The following is a 19,784-nucleotide window of genomic DNA, read 5'->3' on the forward strand; positions in this document are numbered from 1 at the left end:
ATGGGGCAGTGAAAAAGAGCTGTGCCCTGGAGCTGCACGAGCTGCTCTCTGAGCGAGTGCAGGCTGAGTCTGAGGTATGAGTGACTCTCACCATAAGTAACTCCTGAATTTCCTGCACCTCCCCAAAACCCATGGCTGCACAATGTCCCCTGTACAGGGAGTTGCTGCTCCCAGTTCTCTCCTGGCTGACTGCAGATACATCCTAGAGTGGCGTCAGACTCACCTGTGGTGCAGCAGCTCCTCAACCCCAATATCTGTAGATACAACAGACCCAACTGGTATCCATGTGTTGCACAAAAAATAATTCAGTCCCAAAATGGTCTGTACAGCATCATGGTTCTGGGGGGACTGGTAGGTGAGTATTGTAGCAGAAGGATCAAACTGTGGGGTTTGGTCTGGGAGAAAACCCCCAAAAGCCATTCAGTGGCTGATGGATGGATGATATTGGATGACACTGGATGGATGGATGACGATGGATGGATGGATGGATGGATGGATGGATGGACGGATGACATTGGATGGACGGATGACATGGATGGATGGATGACATTGGATGGATGGATGGATGACATTGGATGGACGGATGACATTGGATGGATGGATGGATGACATTGGATGGACGGATGACATGGATGGATGGATGACATTGGATGGATGGATGGATGGATGGATGGATGGATGGATGGATAAATGGATGGATGGATGGATAAATGGATGAATGACATTGGATGCCATTGGATGACATTGCATGCATGGATGACGCGGATAGATGAATGACATTTAAAAAACAAGAACCAAACTCTCCAGACTGCTCTTGGTGATCCCCAAAGAGCCCAGCCTGTCTCTCTGCTGGCACCCAGCACCCATGCTGTGTCTCTCTGGTGTTTCAGGTAAACAGAAGTACCTCTGTGCCAGCCGCAATGACTGCACCATCGACAAGTTCCGGCGGAAAAATTGCCCCTCGTGCCGCCTGCGCAAGTGCTACGAGGCCGGGATGACGCTCGGAGGTACAGCCAGGTCCCCTCCTGGGGCCCTAATGTCACCTGGGGGATGAACAGTCAGCAAATGGCTGGAAAATGAGGCTGATGGATACACCCTCAGAAAACATTTTCAGGGTTTAATAGCAAAATGGGGAATTTCAATAGCTTTTGTTTGTGTTTCAGGAAATGTATTTTTCCCCTCATTTCAAACCTTGCGAATCTAAAAAAATTAAACAGCAGGGTGAGTTGGTTCTGGCTCCTGGAGCCTCAGAGCAGAGCACTCCCCTCTTTTGATGTGATTATTCCAAGGCAGAAAGGAGCGATTTCTTGGTGAAATTAAAAGCTCAGTGTTTTCTTTTGCAGGATGGAAGCTGCTCCTGTGTCCCTGGTGAGGGTCCTTGTTACAATTTGTCTCTGTGCCCAAACTTGTAGCCCTACTAAAACTGACAGGATGCTGATATCCAAAATCTGAGGTTTTCTGCTCATAGTCTATAAGCTAGTGTTGATCACTGGGTCTCTCCTTGTTGAGTTCATCTGATTAAATTCTTTCCTGTGTGATGAGGCCTTGGCACAGGGTGCTCAGAGAAGCTGTAGATGCCTCATCCCTGGAAGTTTCCAAGGTCTTGGAAAATTGGACAGGGCTTGGAGCAAGCTGGGATAGTGGAAGGTGTCCCTGCCATGGCAGGGGGTGGAACTGGGTGATCTTTAAGGCCCCTTCCAACCTAAATCCTCCTGTGATTCTGTGAGGAGGAGAATATCCTGGAAAAGGGTGCTGACAGACCTGCCCCTGCTGGGAAGCTCTGGATTGAGGGGGCTTCTGGGGCTGCAGAGAGGAGCCCTGGCAGTGCCTGGCACAGCACAGGGGGACAGAAACAGCCCAGACTGCTTGGGTGTGTCAGCATTTTAGGTAAAATCCTGACCCCGTTGCTGGGATGGGCTGAGCCTCCAGAGCTGCTGGGCTGCAACAACACTGTCTTGAAGGACTTGTTCCTGAAGTGGCTCTGATTTGTGACTCACCAAGGAGCAGAGGGTTTCATTTGATTTCTCCCCAAAGATCCCAAAAGGCAGTGCAGTCCTCCCTCCCTTTTCTTAGCTTATTTTTAAGTGCTTTTTTCTGTGAAGTTTCCATAAGTAGGAGAAGACATACATCAGTGTAACCCTCTTCTGCAGGACACACTGACAAAATTAATGCTAATACGGATACCCCGCTCCCTTCTTTTTTTCTTCAGCTCTTTGGGTCACCCTGACCTGTTCTGCCTGGTCTATTTTACATTTGGTTTGGATGTCGGTGTAAAGGCAATTGTTACAAACAGGCAAGCTTGTGGTTGCCCACAGTAACCTCTCCCACAGCGGAGGCAGGGCGTTTGAAATCACTCCCAAGCTCCAACCAGTTGTTTTTAACTGGTGGTTAATTACAGTCACTGATGGGGTACATCCCTGGTGCTCTTGTGGGGGAGGAGGAGGAGGAGGAGGAGAAGAAGGAGGAGAAGGGGGAGGTGACACACTGAATGCCTTCTGCAAGCTCTGCTCTGGAACAGGATGGCAATGTGTTGAAGCACTTCATTATTGATTGAGATCACAGTGACCTGCAAGCTGGTATCCACTAAGCAGGATCTTCTCTCTATAGAGAGGGAAAAGATACTGTAGAGAGGGAAAAGGGGAAAAAAAAAGAGCAAAAAACCAGTGATAATGCTGTTTTAGTGTGTTGGGTCCTAGTGATGTGCTGGTCTGTGCCCACCATCCCACTGCACCTGTGCCTGCTGCTGGGGAAGATGCTGCAGGGAACCTGCCAATCCTGAGCCCAGGAAACGTCCTGGTGTGGGATTCTGCCAGTTTTGAACCTGGGAAATGTCCTGGTATGGGCAGAGCTGCAGAGATTCTGCCAGTCCTGAACCTGGGAAATATCCTGGTATGGGAACAGCTGGAGGGATTCTGCCAGCCCCGAGCCCAGGGAGCATGAGAGGTGCCAGGGGCTATTCCTGTGGGCACTCCAAGCTTCTGTGCCCACAGCCAGAGCTGGCAGCCAGCCGAGCTGCAACCCTGTGGGTCCTGGCTGGAGCAAAAACTCAAAACATGTGTAATTTCTTTCATTTTGTTTAGAGTAGGGCTAGAAATCTCCTGTAGTAACAGCCAAAAGCTTGTGAAAGTCCAGGCTTGAGGCATAGGTGTGTTTAATTCAGGTTCAGTTGCTGGGGGCAGAGCAGAGCTCGTGTCTCACCACACATTGGGTATTGATTCCAGCCAGGGGGAATTTGACAATTTTTGCAGAGCCATTGCAGTAGTTACAATCAGTGTTACAATCAGGCTGTACCTGATTTTTCATCCGGTCTGCCTTTGACTTACAGAAATTGGATCTTTATTACAACTTGATTTTCTTGATTAAAACTCCTAATTTTATTGATTTTCTGTCCCCACAGTGGGTATTTGTCACCTGTCACTCAATAACCCTTTTGCCTCCTACACAGCCACCCAAGTGACATTCCTTACCTCCTGCTCCAATGTTGTCAAATCTTCAGTGTCCTCTTCAGTGTCCTCATGGCTTCTGCAGTTTGCCAGCACCTATCAGCCCTTGTGTGCTGACCTCAGTCCATCTGTTCAGTGATCATCCTTAATGTTCATCCCTATTTTCCATCCATACATTGCCATATGGGCTGGTTGAGTAGAAATGGTTAAGTCTGGTTTTGGGGTGAATGTAGCTATGAGCCACCCTTGTAAGAAACAAACCTGTCTGATGTTCTTTCAACACAATAACTGCCTTAAGATGTATCACTATGAAGTTTGCAATAATTCAGCAACACTATCTACTATTACATCCTTCAAGTTCTTTTCAGTCATGTGGACCTGATTGACTCAGATCTCTTAAATGTGTCTGCCACAACCAGTAATTTTATTATTATCAACTGAAATTGTTGTGCCAGACAAGACTGATAGCTTGACAGGTTCTGGATTTGGCAAGCCTTGTGTGAAGCTCATAAACACAGCAAAGGGCAGCAGCTTATAAAGCAAGTCCTGTTCAGCTCCTCAGTGTCCCTCTGGCAGCTGAGCTCGACGTGTGCTGCAGGATCTCTCCATTGTAGCCAATGCAAGAGCAGCTTCTTCCAGGTCTCCATAACTTCCCTAAGTCCTGGCATCATGAAAACTGATGCTGGAGCCCAGAGTGCTCCTTCCTCAGAGCTTTAGAAGTGCCTGTGAGGGAGATGTTTGAAATGTGCATCACTTTGGCCATCGCTCTGAGTGTGGTCCCAGGGGTTCTTGCACTGCTGAGTACTTTATTGTGATATATAATTGTGTCCTTTAAGCTTTTTTCCAAATCCATCCAATAGTTCCCCAGAGACCCCCGGCCAGCTTGCAGGGCTTGGGGCAGTGCTGTGCTGCAGCTGTACCTTGAGGCTCTCTGGGCCCCTTGTCCCTGCTGACAGCCAAGCAGGAACATCCCAGTATTAATCACATTTCCTAAGGTTTCTCCCACCTTGGTTTGAAGAAGTGCAATGTAGATTTCTACCCAGCTTAGCTCATCCTAGAGTAAAAACATTGCAGATGTCTATGATTCCAATTTTTGAATTTTTGTTTATATTACTTGCCGAGTGGGAGCCACCACCACAAAGGGGTTTGGCAGAGGTGTCTGAGTAGGAGCCAGTCTTTACCTCTGAAGGTTTACTCCACTTGGTAATGTCAGCATTTCAGTGCTCCTGGAATGCACAAACCCCAGGCCTGTCTGATAGCACAGTTAACACCCATTGTCACAGAAGAGTCTGGTTTGTGGCTGCAGTTTCAGAGCCAATGCAGTAGGTACTTGCTGTTTTCTCACTTCATTTGGGATATTTTCATACTAGATAATTAAATTTTAAGGGAAGAAACTCAAGCATTTAAACCAAACCATATGTGTGTTTTGTACATGTGGGTTTGGCTTTGCTGACACACATGACCTGGGGCAGTGGTTATTTCTAAATCCAAACTCTGTCACAGGCTGCCCAAGTGGAGTCACCATCCCTGGGGGGATGTAACAGATTTGTGGCTGTGTCACTTGGGGATGTGGGTTAGTGGTGGCTTTGGCAGAGCTGTGACTTTGGAAGCAAGGGAGAAGAGGCCGTATCAAATGAGTGGCTGGTGGCCAGAGGCCATCACTCTGTGCTGCAGCACTGTTTTCCTCTTGCTCTCCTCTATTTTTATTAATCCTTTCTCCTCCCCTTTTACAGAGAGGCCTGTCTTCATTGCCCATACAGCAGATCATACAGAGTACAAAAAAAAAATAATCAACATTTGGAGTTAATTTACAGAGCTGCACTTTGACTTGACATTTTTATGTTTTACTGCTTATTTTTCTAATTACAGCTGAAAGGAAATTCGAGATAAGTATCATATAATGAAGAAGCCAAAACCCCAAGGACAACTGGTTTGATGTTGTATTACCTGAAGCCATGGGCTTTTGTTCTCTAATTATCTGGGGTTTGGATTCAGTGAGGGGTGGCAGGAGCAGGCCACCTGTGCTAAGCAATGTCATGCTGGTGTCAATGAGGGGAACATGGACTCCCCAAGACCTCTGGTATCACACCTCTGTAGTGCTGCAGCTGTGGTTAAGAGCCAGGTGTGTGGGGAAAACACCTTTTCATGGTGGGCACAGGCAGAGTCACCGGCTGCTTTGGTCCCCCTGCCTGCTCTGCTCATGGGGCTCGTGAGGCTGCACAGCAGAGTGAGACCACCTGGCTTGGGTCCTCTACCCCTCCCTGGGTACTCCAGGGAAACAGCCATGGAACCCCATACTGGCTTCTGAGATGTGTTTTGTGTAATATGTGTGCAGTGTGTTTGGGAGAGCCTGGCTGTGGGGCAGCAGGCATTGCAGGCTTTTATCTCGGATGCATCCTGCTTCTGCCCTGGTCTGGGATGGGACAATCCCCCTTGGCCATCCATGTGCAATGTTTTTTCTCCTTGGAACATGACTGTGTGCTGAGTTTGTCATCTTGTGTTGCTCCTCTTCTTGATTGCATGCGAGCAGTAGTTTGAGTTGAGTCAAAACCTCTTCTCTCTCTTCCCTGGATCTTCCTCTCTGTTTTTAAGTGGGACTTACAGACCGGTCATTGCAGAGGATGTAAATCATGTTGGTTCTTTTCCATGTCAGATTAACAACAAAATGGATTTTGTCACACAGTGTATTCTCCTCTTGTCCGTAGGTGAGAGCTGCAATGCCAGGGCACTCCTTGGGCAGTGCCCACTGAGGGAGGAGCTGCTGCTCTCATCACTTTTCCTTTCCTTGTAACTGCAATGATGGAGCCAAGAAGCCCTGACATGTTTTTAACATATTTTTAAGTGTCACTAAACTGTGTCTTTCCCACAGCCCGCAAGCTGAAGAAACTGGGTAACCTGAAGGCCCAGGATGACATGGAGGGAGCCAGCTCAACCAGCCCAACCGAGGAGCAAGCTCCCAAGCTGGTGATGACACGCATTGATGGCTACGAGTGCCAGCCCATCTTCCTCAACGTCCTGGAGGCCATCGAGCCTGGAGTGGTGTGTGCTGGCCATGACAACAGCCAGCCTGACTCCTTCTCCAACCTGCTGACCAGCCTGAATGAGCTTGGGGAGAGGCAGCTGGTCTACGTGGTCAAATGGGCAAAGGCTCTGCCAGGTGAGAAGGAAAGCAAACAAATCCTCTCCCAGCTCCAGAGCCCATCTGCACTGCTGGGGGCAGGGGCAAAGGGGGTGGTCTGCAGCCCCTGTCCCATCACACAGCTCCTGGAGGACCATCTCCATGGGCAGTGTGTGTGTCCCCTGCCTGTAACAGTGTGGGACTTGGCTCTACAGGGGTTGATGGTGGGAGAAGGAACTGAGGGGTGATGGAATGTGTTGGAATTATACTCTGAGTTCACATAGCTCTTGGTCAGTGATACCATGTGGGCTCGGGGCACTTCCCCCCCTGGCAGTGCTGCAGCTGGTCTGGGCTCAGGGTCCTGCTCTTCTCCCCCTCTTTCCATGGAGGTTTTGCTCCCCTTCCAAGCCATGTCTGCCAACCCTGCAGAACTGCCCTCTAGACAAGGATCAGCCGTGTTCCAGAACCCACCTGAAGTGATGTAAAGGGTAAATAGAAACATGGCAGAAGAGCAATGCAGAATCCCAAAGGGCTTTTCCTGGCAGTCACTCAGGTTGCCCATGTGATGGCCTGGTATGATATATTTGTGATGCTTCAGAGAGGTAATAGGGGTCAGGAATTTTCCAGATGCTGGTCAGCAGGTGCAATAAATGGAGCATCCTGGTGAATGATGTGTTCATTGAGCTGGATTTGCAAGGTGTCTCTGCAAGGCTGGGGACATGCTGCCTGTTCCACCTTGTCATCCTGGAACTGGGTGAGTGGGATTGCAGAGGGCTGAGCTCAGTCAGGGCACAGCAGCACCCAGCTCACCTCCCAGCATCCTGGAGACTGGGGCACCGGGCCAGGTCCTGCTGCCTTCTCCTTTCTGACCCCATTCCTCAGGGGATACCAGAGAAAGGAGGAATGCTCCTCGTATGTCTGGGGTGATACAGCCAGAGGAGGAGACTGAGGCACAGTAAGTTCGCCACTCTGCCAAACCCTGGTGATGAGCTGTGGTCAGGTGTTTAGCAGCTCGCTAGACTGGTGCTCCCAATCAGATATTGGTCTGCATACCCTTAAATGCAGAGTAGCCCATTCTGTTTCTGCTATTCTTGAGTCACTTGGCTTGTAAAACCGGGGACAAATCTTGCTTCCTCTTTGGCTTATCTACATCAGACATCAAGATCCACAGCAACACCACCAAAGCCACCTGGCATCCAGGGCTGAGGCTCTGCCACTGCAGTAGCGCTGATGGAAAGGGAGAGTGCTGTGGGAAATGTTTTCTATCATAACCACCCCTTTATCAGAGGGTTTTACTCTCCTGAACTGCACCTGATGCCCGACCTCTCAGTCTGTAGCAGTGTCAGCTGCTGCCCTGCTGCCCCCAGGGCCAGCACCGACTGTGCCAGGGTGGCATCTGGGCAAGGTTCATTCTCCAGCTTGTTTGCCTTGAAGAGCTCTCCAAAGCACAGAGATCCTTGCTTCAATGGGTTGTAATTATACACTGGAGCTGTTAAATTGCTTTAATATTTGATTGAAATAATGCATGATTGCCTTGAAACTCAATTATATTTGCCTATTTACGAGTATGTTGAAAAAAACAGCGTTGGAGGTGGTGAAAGCATGCCTGGGGTTTAACTCTGGGCTGCCATCTGGGAATGGTAATTTGAATTTAGTTGCTATTTTTGTTTCTCTTGCAATGTAGCTGAGGTTTCCGTGCTCATTCCCACAGTCAAGAGATCCATGCAGTGTGTATGGGGCAGAAACCAGAGCTCCTGTAGCCATGGTGGGAGGCCTGGGGGCTGCCTGCTGCCTCTGAGCATCATATAAAAATCCAGTTACTTAAATTGGTGCAGTCCTAGTGGAATTTTCTCCCCTATTTGTCTCTGAAGTTCCCTTTCTTCCCTTCCAGGGGCAGGTTTGCGCTTGTCTGTCCTTGATTCCCAGTCAAGGTGGGAGCTCCATGTCATGACTCATGTCCTGAGACATGAGCTGGCTGAGCTTGGGCTGTGGGCTGACCCCCTTGTCCTAAGAGAAGCACTGCAGGAGAGCTGGAGTCTGCCTGGAAACAGTCCTGGAAGCTGCAGGAACCCAACAGTAATTTGTAACATCCCTCCCTCATTGTTTATTAGGATTTCGCAACCTGCATGTGGATGACCAGATGTCAATAATCCAATACTCTTGGATGGGCCTGATGGTGTTTGCTATGGGGTGGAGATCCTTCACCAATGTCAATTCCAGGATGCTTTACTTCGCTCCAGACCTGGTGTTCAATGAGTAAGTGTGAAACAACAACAGCCTGATGCTGGGCTTTGGGTCAGCCCAGGTGACCAGCGACACTTAGAGCAGTTACACTGAGCTGCCCAGCACAGCCCACCCTGGCTGTGCCCATCCTGCTCCCCACTGCCACTACCCATGGTGACCTCCAGGAGCAGTGAGGCCACTGCGATGCCTCTCCAGATCCTTCTGCCTGCTCCCTCAGCCTTGCTGTGGGCTGATGCCCCCCAGGGCAGCAGCAGAAGCTGGTATGGGGTGAGGGATTGCTCAATTTCTGTCTTTCTGCCATGGGGTTTGAATTCCAGCTCTGTTGGGTAGCTGGGGTGAGCAGAGATAGAGACAAAATGTACTGTAAGGTCCTGGTGGGCTCTCCTTGATGTACTATCAGCTTAGAGCTGGGGAGGGTTTGCTGGCAGTCAGATTGAGGAGATGGAACCCAATAACCAAACACAGCAGCAGGCAAACTCCCACCTGCCTGGGAGCTCCAGCTCAGCCTCATATCCCTGACAGACAGAAATGTTTGGGAAATCATTGCAGTCGCTCTTCAGACAAACGCTGCAAGTCCCTTGTGGCCATCTGTGTCCAGTGAGGATCACATACAGGCCTTCTGGAAAATGCTCCACTCCTGCATGAGGCAGAGCTCAGGCCCTTGGCAGCAGGCTGTGCCAGGCAGGGGGGGTTTGCTGGGTCAGGGTGCGTCCCCCTGTCACACACGTGCACGTTGGGCTCTGTGCCATCTGTGCCCGTCTCACCCTGCCAGGTACCGCATGCACAAATCCAGGATGTACAGCCAGTGCATCAGGATGAGGCACCTCTCCCAGGAATTTGGGTGGCTTCAGATCACACCCCAGGAGTTCCTCTGTATGAAGGCTCTCCTCTTCTTCAGTATTAGTGAGTATCCACACCCTTCCCTCCACAGAGCTCCAGCACGTTGAGGCATCTGGTGCTTTTCCTGTGCCTGGACTTTCACTTACCAGGAGGAGGCTGGGGATGTCCCCTGCTCCAGCCCTTCCTCCTGCTCTCCTATTGTTGTCACTTTCTGGGCTCCTCTCACTGTTTCCTTCCCCTCCCACCCAGTTCCAGTAGATGGCCTGAAGAACCAGAAGCTCTTTGATGAGCTCCGCATGAATTACATCAAGGAACTTGACCGGATCATTGCCTGCAAGAGGAAGAACCCCACCTCCTGCTCCCGGAGGTTTTACCAGCTCACCAAGGTCCTGGACTCTGTGCATCCGGTAAGAGAGGACAGGGAAATGTCCATCTGTACACATAGTGGCCATCTAAATGCATAAGGAACAATATAAAAAAGAAGCTTTTCACAGTAAGAATGATCATTCCCTGGAGCAACCTCCCCATCATGGGAGGAGTTCAGATGCAATTGGAGAGAGCACTGGATAGTCTCATCCAGTTTCCCTTTCCCAGGGTAGGTGAGACCTCTGTCATGTATCTTCCCAGAAAAAGCACTGCCCAGGGACTCGTTTAACCAGCTCTCTTTCTTTCCCAGATTGCCAAGGACCTACATCAGTTTACATTTGATCTCCTAATCAAGGCACACATGGTGAGCGTGGACTACCCAGAAATGATGGCCGAGATCATCTCTGTGCAGGTTCCCAAGATCCTGTCTGGAAAAGTCAAGCCTATCTACTTCCACGCACAGTGATCTTTCAGAGGGACCCCCGTGCTGCCACCCCCATTCCAGCCATCTCCTGCCTGTTACTTCTGCACTACTGTCCTGCAGTGCCTTGGGGAATCCCTCTGTGGCGGTGGCCAAGGGGACAGGCAGTGACAGACCTGCTGGGATTCCTGAGATTACAATTTTCCTGAGGTACCTCTGAACTGAACCCCTGGCGCCAACCTCTGCCTGGCACCAGCTGCTCACGGTGATAGATGGGCACTGGTGGGGGCAGTGGCACCATGTCTGAGGTTTCTCCTCTGTTTGTCACTGTGACTCCAGCAGCCCAGGGCCACGGGACAGCAGAAGAAGTGCCAGTGGTTGGTGGGTTTGGGGTGATTTTTATAAAAAGAATACAACACAAAGCAGGTTGCAGCTCCGTGTTTGGGTGTGGGTTATGTCGCCAGCATCCTTCTGGAAGTTTTGTTTGCACTGTGGTGCTGGGAAGCAGATAAGTTCAAACATTGCAGAAGAGAAGCAGAGCAGAGCTGGGGGACAAGGCAAATTTGTGGCTGAGGAGTTCATGGGCCCTTCAGCCACTGTGGGATGTGCTGTGGTCAGCTCGGCCCTGGGACTGGCCTGCACTGCCGAGACACGAGCGATGGAGAGGACAGGCTGCAGCACAAGGCCTGCCAAGGAAGACCACCTTGGAAATGCCCCAGCGATGGCTGGCTCCTGTTTTCCATCTGGGATGTTTTCCCTATGGCCTGTCCAGCTGGGTCAGACCCCCAGGTGCTCAGCAGTCACATTCCTGTCCTTGCCAGCTGCTGCTCCCTGACAAAGCTGAACCCACCTCTGAAAGTGCCTGATGCCCTCGGACCTCACACCTGCCTGGCTCCCCTGGGCACCTGCAGCCCCTGCCCCCACATCTGCTCTGCTCCTGTCATGGCTCTGCAGACCTGGGATTCCAGCTATGCTCTTTCCCTTCATTTGTCCCAAATATTTTGTCCCAACTATTTTTTTCCAATGCCAGCAGATGAGTGTTCTGGAGCCAAGACCAAGGCCAGGGTCTACGGGACCTGTGGGACCATGGGACTCCTCTCTGAATCCTGTCCATGGAGAGGTGGCTGTGGGAACTGGCTGCTGCCACCAGCGCTCCTTGGGGGGCTGCAAGGGAAGTACCAAGAGACCCCCCTGCTCTTGGAAGCAGCACATACAGCTGCTGCTGATGGCAGTGGCTGACTGCAACCCAGGAGGACACCACTGTGCACTCACTGTCCCATGTACATGGCCCTGTATGCACCACACCACCCACACACCATCCCTTAGACATCACCCACACACCCCATCCCATGTGCACCACCCCACACACCATCCCTTACACACCATCCCTTACACACCATCCCTTACACACCACCCACACCCCATCCCATGGGCACTGCCCCACACACCCAGCCTGTCCCCAGCACACACACAGCAGCCAAGCCTTTGTGCTCTGTGGGGTTTTAGTTCCCATCTTCCTGCACATCCTGAGTACATCAAAACCACCTGCCCAGACCCAGACAGGCTGTCAGTGACTGCACACACACAGAGGCTGGTGCCAGGGTCACACATGCCATCATGGGCTGTGACATGGCCTGGCATAACCAATCCAGACATCTGCGAGGGATTCGTGTGCCAGCACAGACTAACAGCAAACTCTGCATCCTCCCAGGGCTGTGAGCACACCCAGAGCCCTGTGCCCACCCAGAGCCCTGTGCCCACCCTGTGCCCAGCTCTCCAGGACATGCCAACATGGTGCAGCTGCTTCTTTACACTCTTGGAGTAAAACAAACAATTTCCCTGATGCTTTCCAAACTTTTGATGGGATTTTCATTATAAGAAGGAATGGGGAAAAAGCCCCTCTGGAAGGAGAGGATCTTTCTTTGCAATGGTTTTCCTTCCTCTGCTAGACAGGGCTCTGATCCTGCTCCTCCTCTTGAAATCCTCTCATGTGGGCAGAAACAGAATCCATAGGTGAACTTTCTGCTGGCAGGTTGCTGCTCTCAGAGACCCCTCCATGCCAGGGGGCGTCTGGCATTTTCAGTGCCGGTGTGAGCTACAGATATTTGCAAATGAACTAGTAAAAAATTCCAGCTGCTGAATCCCTGTCTTCTGGAATTTTCCCTGGCTCTTCACAGCAGAGTGGTGATTCCCAGTCCCTCTTATGAGCTCAGGCTCCAAGCAGTTGGAACAGCAATTTGGGAGAGCTTCGTGCTTCACACAGGCTCGTATCAGGGAAGGTTTGGTTGGTTAATGAGTGTCCTGCTGGGTGTTCATCTGCTGGGAGACTGAAAAGAGGCCAAACCTAGCAGGGATTTGCCCACCCTGCTTTGCTGGTGGGAGCACCATGTGAATGAGAAGTGGGGGAGCAGGGGAAGGATTCTGCCTGTGTATCTCCTGCCCTGTGTGTGAACTCCTGTGCCCACAGCGAGTGCTGAGCGAGGCAGGAGCTCACGGGGAGCACCCCCAGCCCAGGACAGAGGGGCAGTCGGGGCATTGAGGTCATGTTCTCTGTCTCTTCACTATCACAGTAAACTTCTGCAACTTGTTAATTCAAAAGTTGGGTTTTTACAATGTGATTACCAGGAAATGTGGGAGCCAGGACTCGCAGCACCTGTGTGTGTTTGCTGGGGGAATTAATGCTGTTTCCATGTGGATTTTCATGAGCTGCTGCAGGAACTGGGGAAGAAGAGGCTTTAAGAAATACCAAAGTCCAACTCCTGCCATTTATCTTTATGCTTTTTGTTTTCTTTTGCATTTTCTTGTCTACTTTTGCTTTAATAAAGCAAGGAGAATTTCACCGTGTTCACAGTCCCAAAGAAGCTGTCCCTGAGGCTCTCCTTGGGTTGAGCCCTGGAGTTGGGACCCCCTGGGTGTCACAGCTGAGACCAACCGTCTCCATGTTCCCCTGTGGATTCCCTGACTCTGCTCTGGCTCATCTCAGAGGTGTGGTGGGTTCTGAGCTGCCTCAGTCTGGGTCATGGTTCAGCCCATCAGCTCCTCCCCAAGGCAGCAGATGGAGGACAAGGGATACAGATCTTGGCATCTCCCTGGGAGCAGTGTTTGTGCATGGATGGGCACCATTCCATAACAGAGGGTGTGGGATAAAGGATGCTGCCTTTAGTGAGGGCAGGAGGGAGACTTCCTCAGCCCTGTGTCATGCCAGAAGCAGTGGGACAGATCAAATGGTGCAATGGCGTGCAGCATTCCCAGGGCAGGTATCACCAACCTGTGCCCACCTGAGCCTGACAGGCTCCTGCCAGCACCCCCTGCCTCAGCAGGAGCAGGAGCCAGGACAGCAGCTCTCTGCTTGGAGAGGCTGTGATTGAGTCTGGAGAGCTGGCAGCACCCACATGCCTCTGCCATAATGTCCAAGAGGCTCTTTGTGCTTGGCTTAGGGGACAGAGTGCTCAGTGAGGGGAGTGAAGCTGGGGCAGGGCCCTCCCTGCAGTGCCACTCCTTGCTGTGGGCCATGGGGTTGTCCCTGTGGTCTGTAGGGAATGCTGAAGGTACCCAAAGTGTCACCTCCCAGCCAGCCCGAGAGCTGCTGCCCTGTCACCTCCCAGCACCGGCCAGCCCTGCAGTCCCTGTGCTGTCCCTCCCCTTGCTGAGCTCTTGCCCTGGATGTTTCAATAACATAATGTATGCTAAAATTATCTATCTCTGTATAAAATAAAGGCATGGCCCATTTTCTATTGCTAAAGATATCTATTTAGTGACGTGCTCTAAGAGTCCTCTCTGGTTGCACACTGAGGTACTGGATGCTCTGCAGGACATGAGTCAGAACGTGCCAATTTAATGGAGACTTTTCATTGTTTTTCTAGCTGGGTGCTGCCCAGTTTGCAAAGGTCCCCCTTTTTGTGGCATGCACAGAGCAAACACTAGCATAGGCTGGGGTTGGTATCACCTTCTCCAGCCTTTCTGTGTCTTCTTGAGGTTAGACAGGGACAGCGTTTGCATTGGGGAACAATGGAGTGTCCCTTGTTCCTTCCCTCTTTGACTTGCGCAAAGTGTCCTCACACATTTGGGCAGAATGCTGGGGTCACAGAGAGTGTCTGTGTTCTGAGTTCCACCTGTGTGCAGGCCCAGGGCTGGCTGTGGCCACTGGGGGTGGCTGTGGGCAGGCAGGGGGTCCCAGCCCCTTCGGGTGGGTCAGAGCCTCCCCTGCCCACTGGTGCCTGCTCCCTGTGCTCCTTCCCTTCAGCAGCAGAGGGATGCTGTGCTTGTGACTCACAGAGTAAATCTCTGCACCCACATAAACCCTTAGCAAGTGGATAAAAGCTGCTCTCTGTGCCGGATATTTGGTGTTCTGTGGCAATTTTATGCTGTTTCTCTTTGTTAACATGTCTCTGTAATAATAAGAGTTCTCTATTTGATATATTTTACTTTCTTTGTAATAAGCCAAAAAGCTCATTGCTGGTGCCTTTTTGCCTGGGGGGGCCTCCCAGCCCACAGCTGTGTTCCTGGGAGTAACAAAGGCCAGTCTGCAATTGCTCCTTCCACCAGAGCTGAGGGAAAGACAGAAGCCAATGCCACAGCATTGCCAGAAAAAAAAGAGCCTTGGAATGGCAGAGAGACTTTGGGGTATGGTGCTGGTTTTTTCCTGGGGCCTGGCTCCAAGATGAGGGCTGACCATGATACTGGGCACGCCTTGGCCCCATTTCCATGGGGCTGTGACCCTGGAGACCCCACAAACCATATGATGCAGGTGCAGAGCACACAGCCTGGTCTGGCCCAGTTTGGAATTGCAGTGCTTTACCCAAATTATAGCATGACCTGAGGATAAATTATCCCAGAGAAGGAATTAGATGGATTGCTGACACAGCCGGTTTTTCTGGGGTTTTTCATTTTTTCTTTTTTTTTTCTTTTTTTCTTTTTTTTTTGGGGGGGGGAGTTTGTTTGGTTTTTTGTTGGTTTTTTTTTTTTTTTTTGGAACTGAATGCCTTGGATAAGGAAGAGAGAGCCCCAGAGTGTTTTGGTAGGGCTGGACTGTGGTGACAGATGCTGCTGGGGCCAATGGGGTGCAGTGCAGGATGCCCTGGGGACAACTGCAACTCACAAGTCCCCATGTGGGACTGAAGGACGATCATTTGTGTAACCAAAGAGAGGGGCTTGCCTGGCACCCAGGTAAAAAAACCGTGCTGAGGGTAAATGAAAATTCTCCTTTCTCTTTCAGCCATGCCTGGGGCCCACGTGAGCCCCCAGCCATGCCACAGGGTGGCCCCTCACGCTTGGTGTTCAGTTCTTTTTGTAACCTGAAAATCTGCTGTTGTTCTGAGTCCAATAAATGCAGAATCCAGTTTGCTGGAGCTCTACCCTCTGCCTGCATTTGGCTTTTGTGTCGATTTTGTGCATGAAATCGCTGTGGGTGTGATGGCTGCCAGCAAGCAAAGGCACTGGGAATCTGTGGGTCATTTGCCAGTAGATGAGGCTGTACATTGGATCATTGTAGGCTTTCTTTCACACTCAGATTTCACCATGAATCACGTCTGAACTCGTAATTCAATTACATATCAATTGGCTAATCCTTTCATATATTCCTCTTTGGGTCTTTTAAATTGAATTTCAGTTGATTAATGTATTTCTCAAAGCAAGGAGCTAATAAAGGCCAGTGTCCTCCTGCTCTTGTCATTGTTTTTGGTATCTTTATGAACAGTTGTAAATCCATTCTTCTGCAACGTCTTTATAAAACTGACCTATGCTCTCCAAGTAGTAAAGAAGACGCTTATCAGCCACTTGTTAATTCAAGGCACAGATGTGAATCCTGTCCAGGGCCAAGACTTGATTCACTGAGACAAAGCAAAGAGCTTGGATAAAAAAAAAAAAAGCTCGCTGGGCCACAAATAGCTGGCAATGCCTGGTGTGTAATTGCACAGCAGCAGTCCACACAGAGTGCCCTGTGAGCTGAAGAACAGTGTGCCAAGAGAATAAACACCCCTGGGTTTGTCATCCACAAGGAACCTGATCCCATCCCTTGCTCTGAGTCACAGTGAAAAATTATTGTGTTATTTTCAAAATTCACCCCGTAATGGACACTGAGCGGGCCTCAGCTCCTCAGGGCTGGTGTGGCAGATTGGGTGCCAGCATGTCAGTCCCAGTGTCACCTGCCAAATGGCCACTTGGACACCAAGGACATTCAGGAGCCACTGGTCCAGTGCCTCATGGGATGAGGGACTTGGTCCCTCAGTGGCTGCACATCCTGGGCTTACAGCCTTGGTCTCTGATGGCCCCAAACTCGTGTGGCTTGAACAGTGTCTGTGGGAGGACAGCGAGGCCACCACGTGGGGGCTGCTGGGTCAGAACTGAAGCTGAAGGACAAATTCACCTCACTCAACTCCTTCTGCCTCGCTATGCTCCAGCCACCTCTGTTCACATCCTGCATCCCACATCCTATACCCTGCATCCCCCTGCACAGCTCACCAGGACCTACAGGTCACAGGGGAGCTGCTGACCTCCCTGATCATTCCTGTAGCTGTGGGGCCTGGCAGCAGGGTGACAGCCACCATGCCAGCACTGGGGGTGAGCCACATGCCAGCAGGTTCCAGAGCTGCCCTTAGAGATGCCTTGGCTCCTCAGCAGAAGAGCACGCCAAGCTCACAGGAAAAAGTTCAGTTACCATGAAGAAATCAACTGAAAACATGGAAAGATCATGAAAACCCTAAAATGGCCTCATGCTTTAAAGTAATTTATTTGTTCTTGTCCTCATAGCACAAATTGGGATGTTTTTAAAACAGAAGTTCTGTTTCCAAAAATACTGATGTGTTGTCAAAAAGCCCTTTCATCAGTTCCCCTCCCTGGGGGTCTGGGAGTGCCAGCACTGTGACCCTGCAGTGCTGGCAGCCAGCCCTGTGTGCCTGCCATGGTTTCAGGGCTGTGCCTGTGCTCCCAGGGCGGGCCAGTGGCAGCCACAGACCTCAGTGGGGTCACCCTGACTCGAGTGCCCTGACACGAGGGACAGCAGCCAACACTGGGGTTTGCTCCTTACCCAAAACTGCTGCTGCCTCCCTCTGCCAGCAGTGGGCAGGTGCCAAGGGGAGGCAAACAGGGCCTGCTTGGCATGCCCCGTGTCCCATCCATAGGAGCAGCGTGGGTGCAGTGGCATGGTGTGGCAGCATGGTGTGGTGGCCACCAGGAGAGCCTCTGGGAGGCACTGAAGGGAGCTGGGGTGTGCAGGACACAGAGTGAAGAAGGATGGAGTTGTGGGAGGATGGAGCTTGTGGGGACTTGCTCCTCTGAGCCTTCATGGGCACGGCCCATATTATACAGGATTTCAAGAGTCTTCAGAAGTTCTGCCTTGCGGGAGCTCTTAGAGACACTGGCAGAGGCTGTTAAAGCACTTCTTAAACTTCTGAAAACACAGAGAATGGAAAACATTATGGCCTTTAGTGGTTCAAAGCGTCTCCTGATTGTTTAAGCCGATCATAGGATTTTTTGGAGGCCTGACCTGATTTAGAGCCATGTGTACGGGCCAAGAAACCTGCTAAGGGCTGCCAGGAACCCGCCCAGCACAGGGAGCTGCTCCCAGCTCGGAGCATCCAGATGGGTAATGGTGCAGTGGGATGGGTCAGGGAGAACTACAGAGCTGAAAACTATGGCTCTGATCCTCCAAGGAATCCCACGTGGGTGGATTCCAGTGCCTTCATGGGTCTCTGTGTAGCACATAAATTTCAGATGTCAGTGTTCCACTAAGTATATTTCAATTCTAAATTTATCACACAGATGTGTCTGCTGCAGAGTCTTTGGCCTCTTCAAATCTTCCTCTGGGAAGAACTCACTGAGACTCAGGCTCAAGCTTTGGAACTGATTGTTTTGTTATCTTCTCTCTATAAAAACCTGAAAGGTTTTACTTGTGCTGGAAAATAATTTTCTTGCTCATATTAAATCCAAATGTTTTCTGTAAGAAGGCAAGCCAGGCACCTGTGGGTTGGCAGACAAGGATTGTTGGGGCAGTGCTTCAATGCTTGTTCCAGTTCACCATCACTTAATACAAGGCCTAGTGAGGAAAGGAAACAGTTTCGTTCCCCAAATGCCGCTGTTTTGAATGCATCCAGCCATGGAAATGTTAGAAACCCACAAAGAAACTTTTGAGAGAAACAAGAAGCCAGAAAAAACAAGCAGAAAACCCTCCAGCTGCTGCTCCTGGTGCATTGTGTCCATGCCCGCCTCAGGAGTGCTCCGGCTGCTTGGGCCCAGAGCCAGGGCACGGCACAGAGCTCTGGGAGCTGGCAAACCTGGCCTGGCACAGAGCTCTAGGAGCTGGCAAACCTGGCCTGGCAAACCTGGCCTGGCACAGACCTCTCAGAGCTGGCAAACCTGGCCTGGCCAAACCTGGCCTGGCACAGACCTCTCAGAGCTGGCAAACCTGGCCTGGCAAACCTGGCCTGGCAAATCTGGCCTAGCAAACCTGGCCTGGCAAACCTGGCCTGGCACAGACCTCTCAGAGCTGGCAAACCTGGCCTGGCAAACCTGGCCTGGCAAATCTGGCCTAGCAAACCTGGCCTGGCAAACCTGGCCTGCACAGACTTCTCAGAGCTGGCAAACCTGGCCTGGCAAACTGGGCCCGTGCTGCACCAAGGGCCCGCGGGCAGGGGCCGGGCCCGCACAAAGTAATTGCAGGAGGATCCCGAAAACACAGAGCAGCCCTGAGAAGGGTGTGGGTGGGAACGCTCCCCTTCTCCAGCTAGGAACCCTCGTGGCTGTGGAGGCAGCTTGGCTGTCCCTGGGCCCCCAGGAACACCCTCTGGAGTGGTGACTTCCATCAGGTTTCTTCAGAAATGCAGGCTCCAAAGCTGGCTGCAAGATTCCCGTGCCAGAGAGAGAAGCTGTTCTCCCCTGGGAGAGGGTTCACTGCTAAAGGAAAGCAAGAGGCCTGAAAAGCAAACATTGGTGTGCAATGTCAAAGGAGGGGGAAAACAGATGTGAGGAGGGGAAAAGAGTGCTGGATAGATGGAAAAAAGCCATTAGTCACAGGAAAAGTGGATTCTTGGTGACCCATGGCACAGAATGCTGTCCAGGCACTGTGGCAGCGCAGGAATATTCAGCCTTGGCAGCGCATATTCTCCAGTCAGAAAAATGCAGAAAACCAGATTTGGGGACTGCAAACCCAGAGTGGGGCCATGGCAGAGCCCAGGGCACTCCCAATCCCACGGACACAGCCCTGTGTGGCCTCCCTGGGGCACAGAGCTGGGTCCCACAGCAGGGCCTGCCTGCAGAGGGGGCAGAGTGGGGGCAGCACTTGGGCTCAGGGTGAAGAGGAACAAAACACACCAACATGGTTGTTTCACTTCATAGAAACTTTATAAACACTTGCAGT

General features: G+C 51.2%; 1 protein-coding gene across 1 annotated transcript in view; it reads left to right on the forward strand.

Moving 5' to 3' along the window:
• AR (androgen receptor) overlaps positions 1–10,485 on the forward strand; it is a 34,784-nt gene extending 24,299 nt beyond the window's left edge. The window contains exons 3-8 of the mRNA XM_054289456.1: positions 891–1,007; positions 6,313–6,600; positions 8,673–8,817; positions 9,578–9,708; positions 9,895–10,052; positions 10,322–10,485. Of these exons, the coding sequence (XP_054145431.1) occupies positions 891–1,007; positions 6,313–6,600; positions 8,673–8,817; positions 9,578–9,708; positions 9,895–10,052; positions 10,322–10,477 (995 nt within the window). The 3' untranslated portion in view covers positions 10,478–10,485. The remainder of the gene's footprint in view (positions 1–890; positions 1,008–6,312; positions 6,601–8,672; positions 8,818–9,577; positions 9,709–9,894; positions 10,053–10,321) is intronic.
• The last annotated feature ends 9,299 nt before the right edge of the window (positions 10,486–19,784 follow it).

The sequence above is a fragment of the Melozone crissalis genome, unplaced genomic scaffold, assembly GCF_028551555.1.
Source record: "Melozone crissalis strain CALT ecotype California unplaced genomic scaffold, PUWL_Pcris_2 ptg000068l_1, whole genome shotgun sequence".
NCBI lineage: Eukaryota > Metazoa > Chordata > Aves > Passeriformes > Passerellidae > Melozone > Melozone crissalis.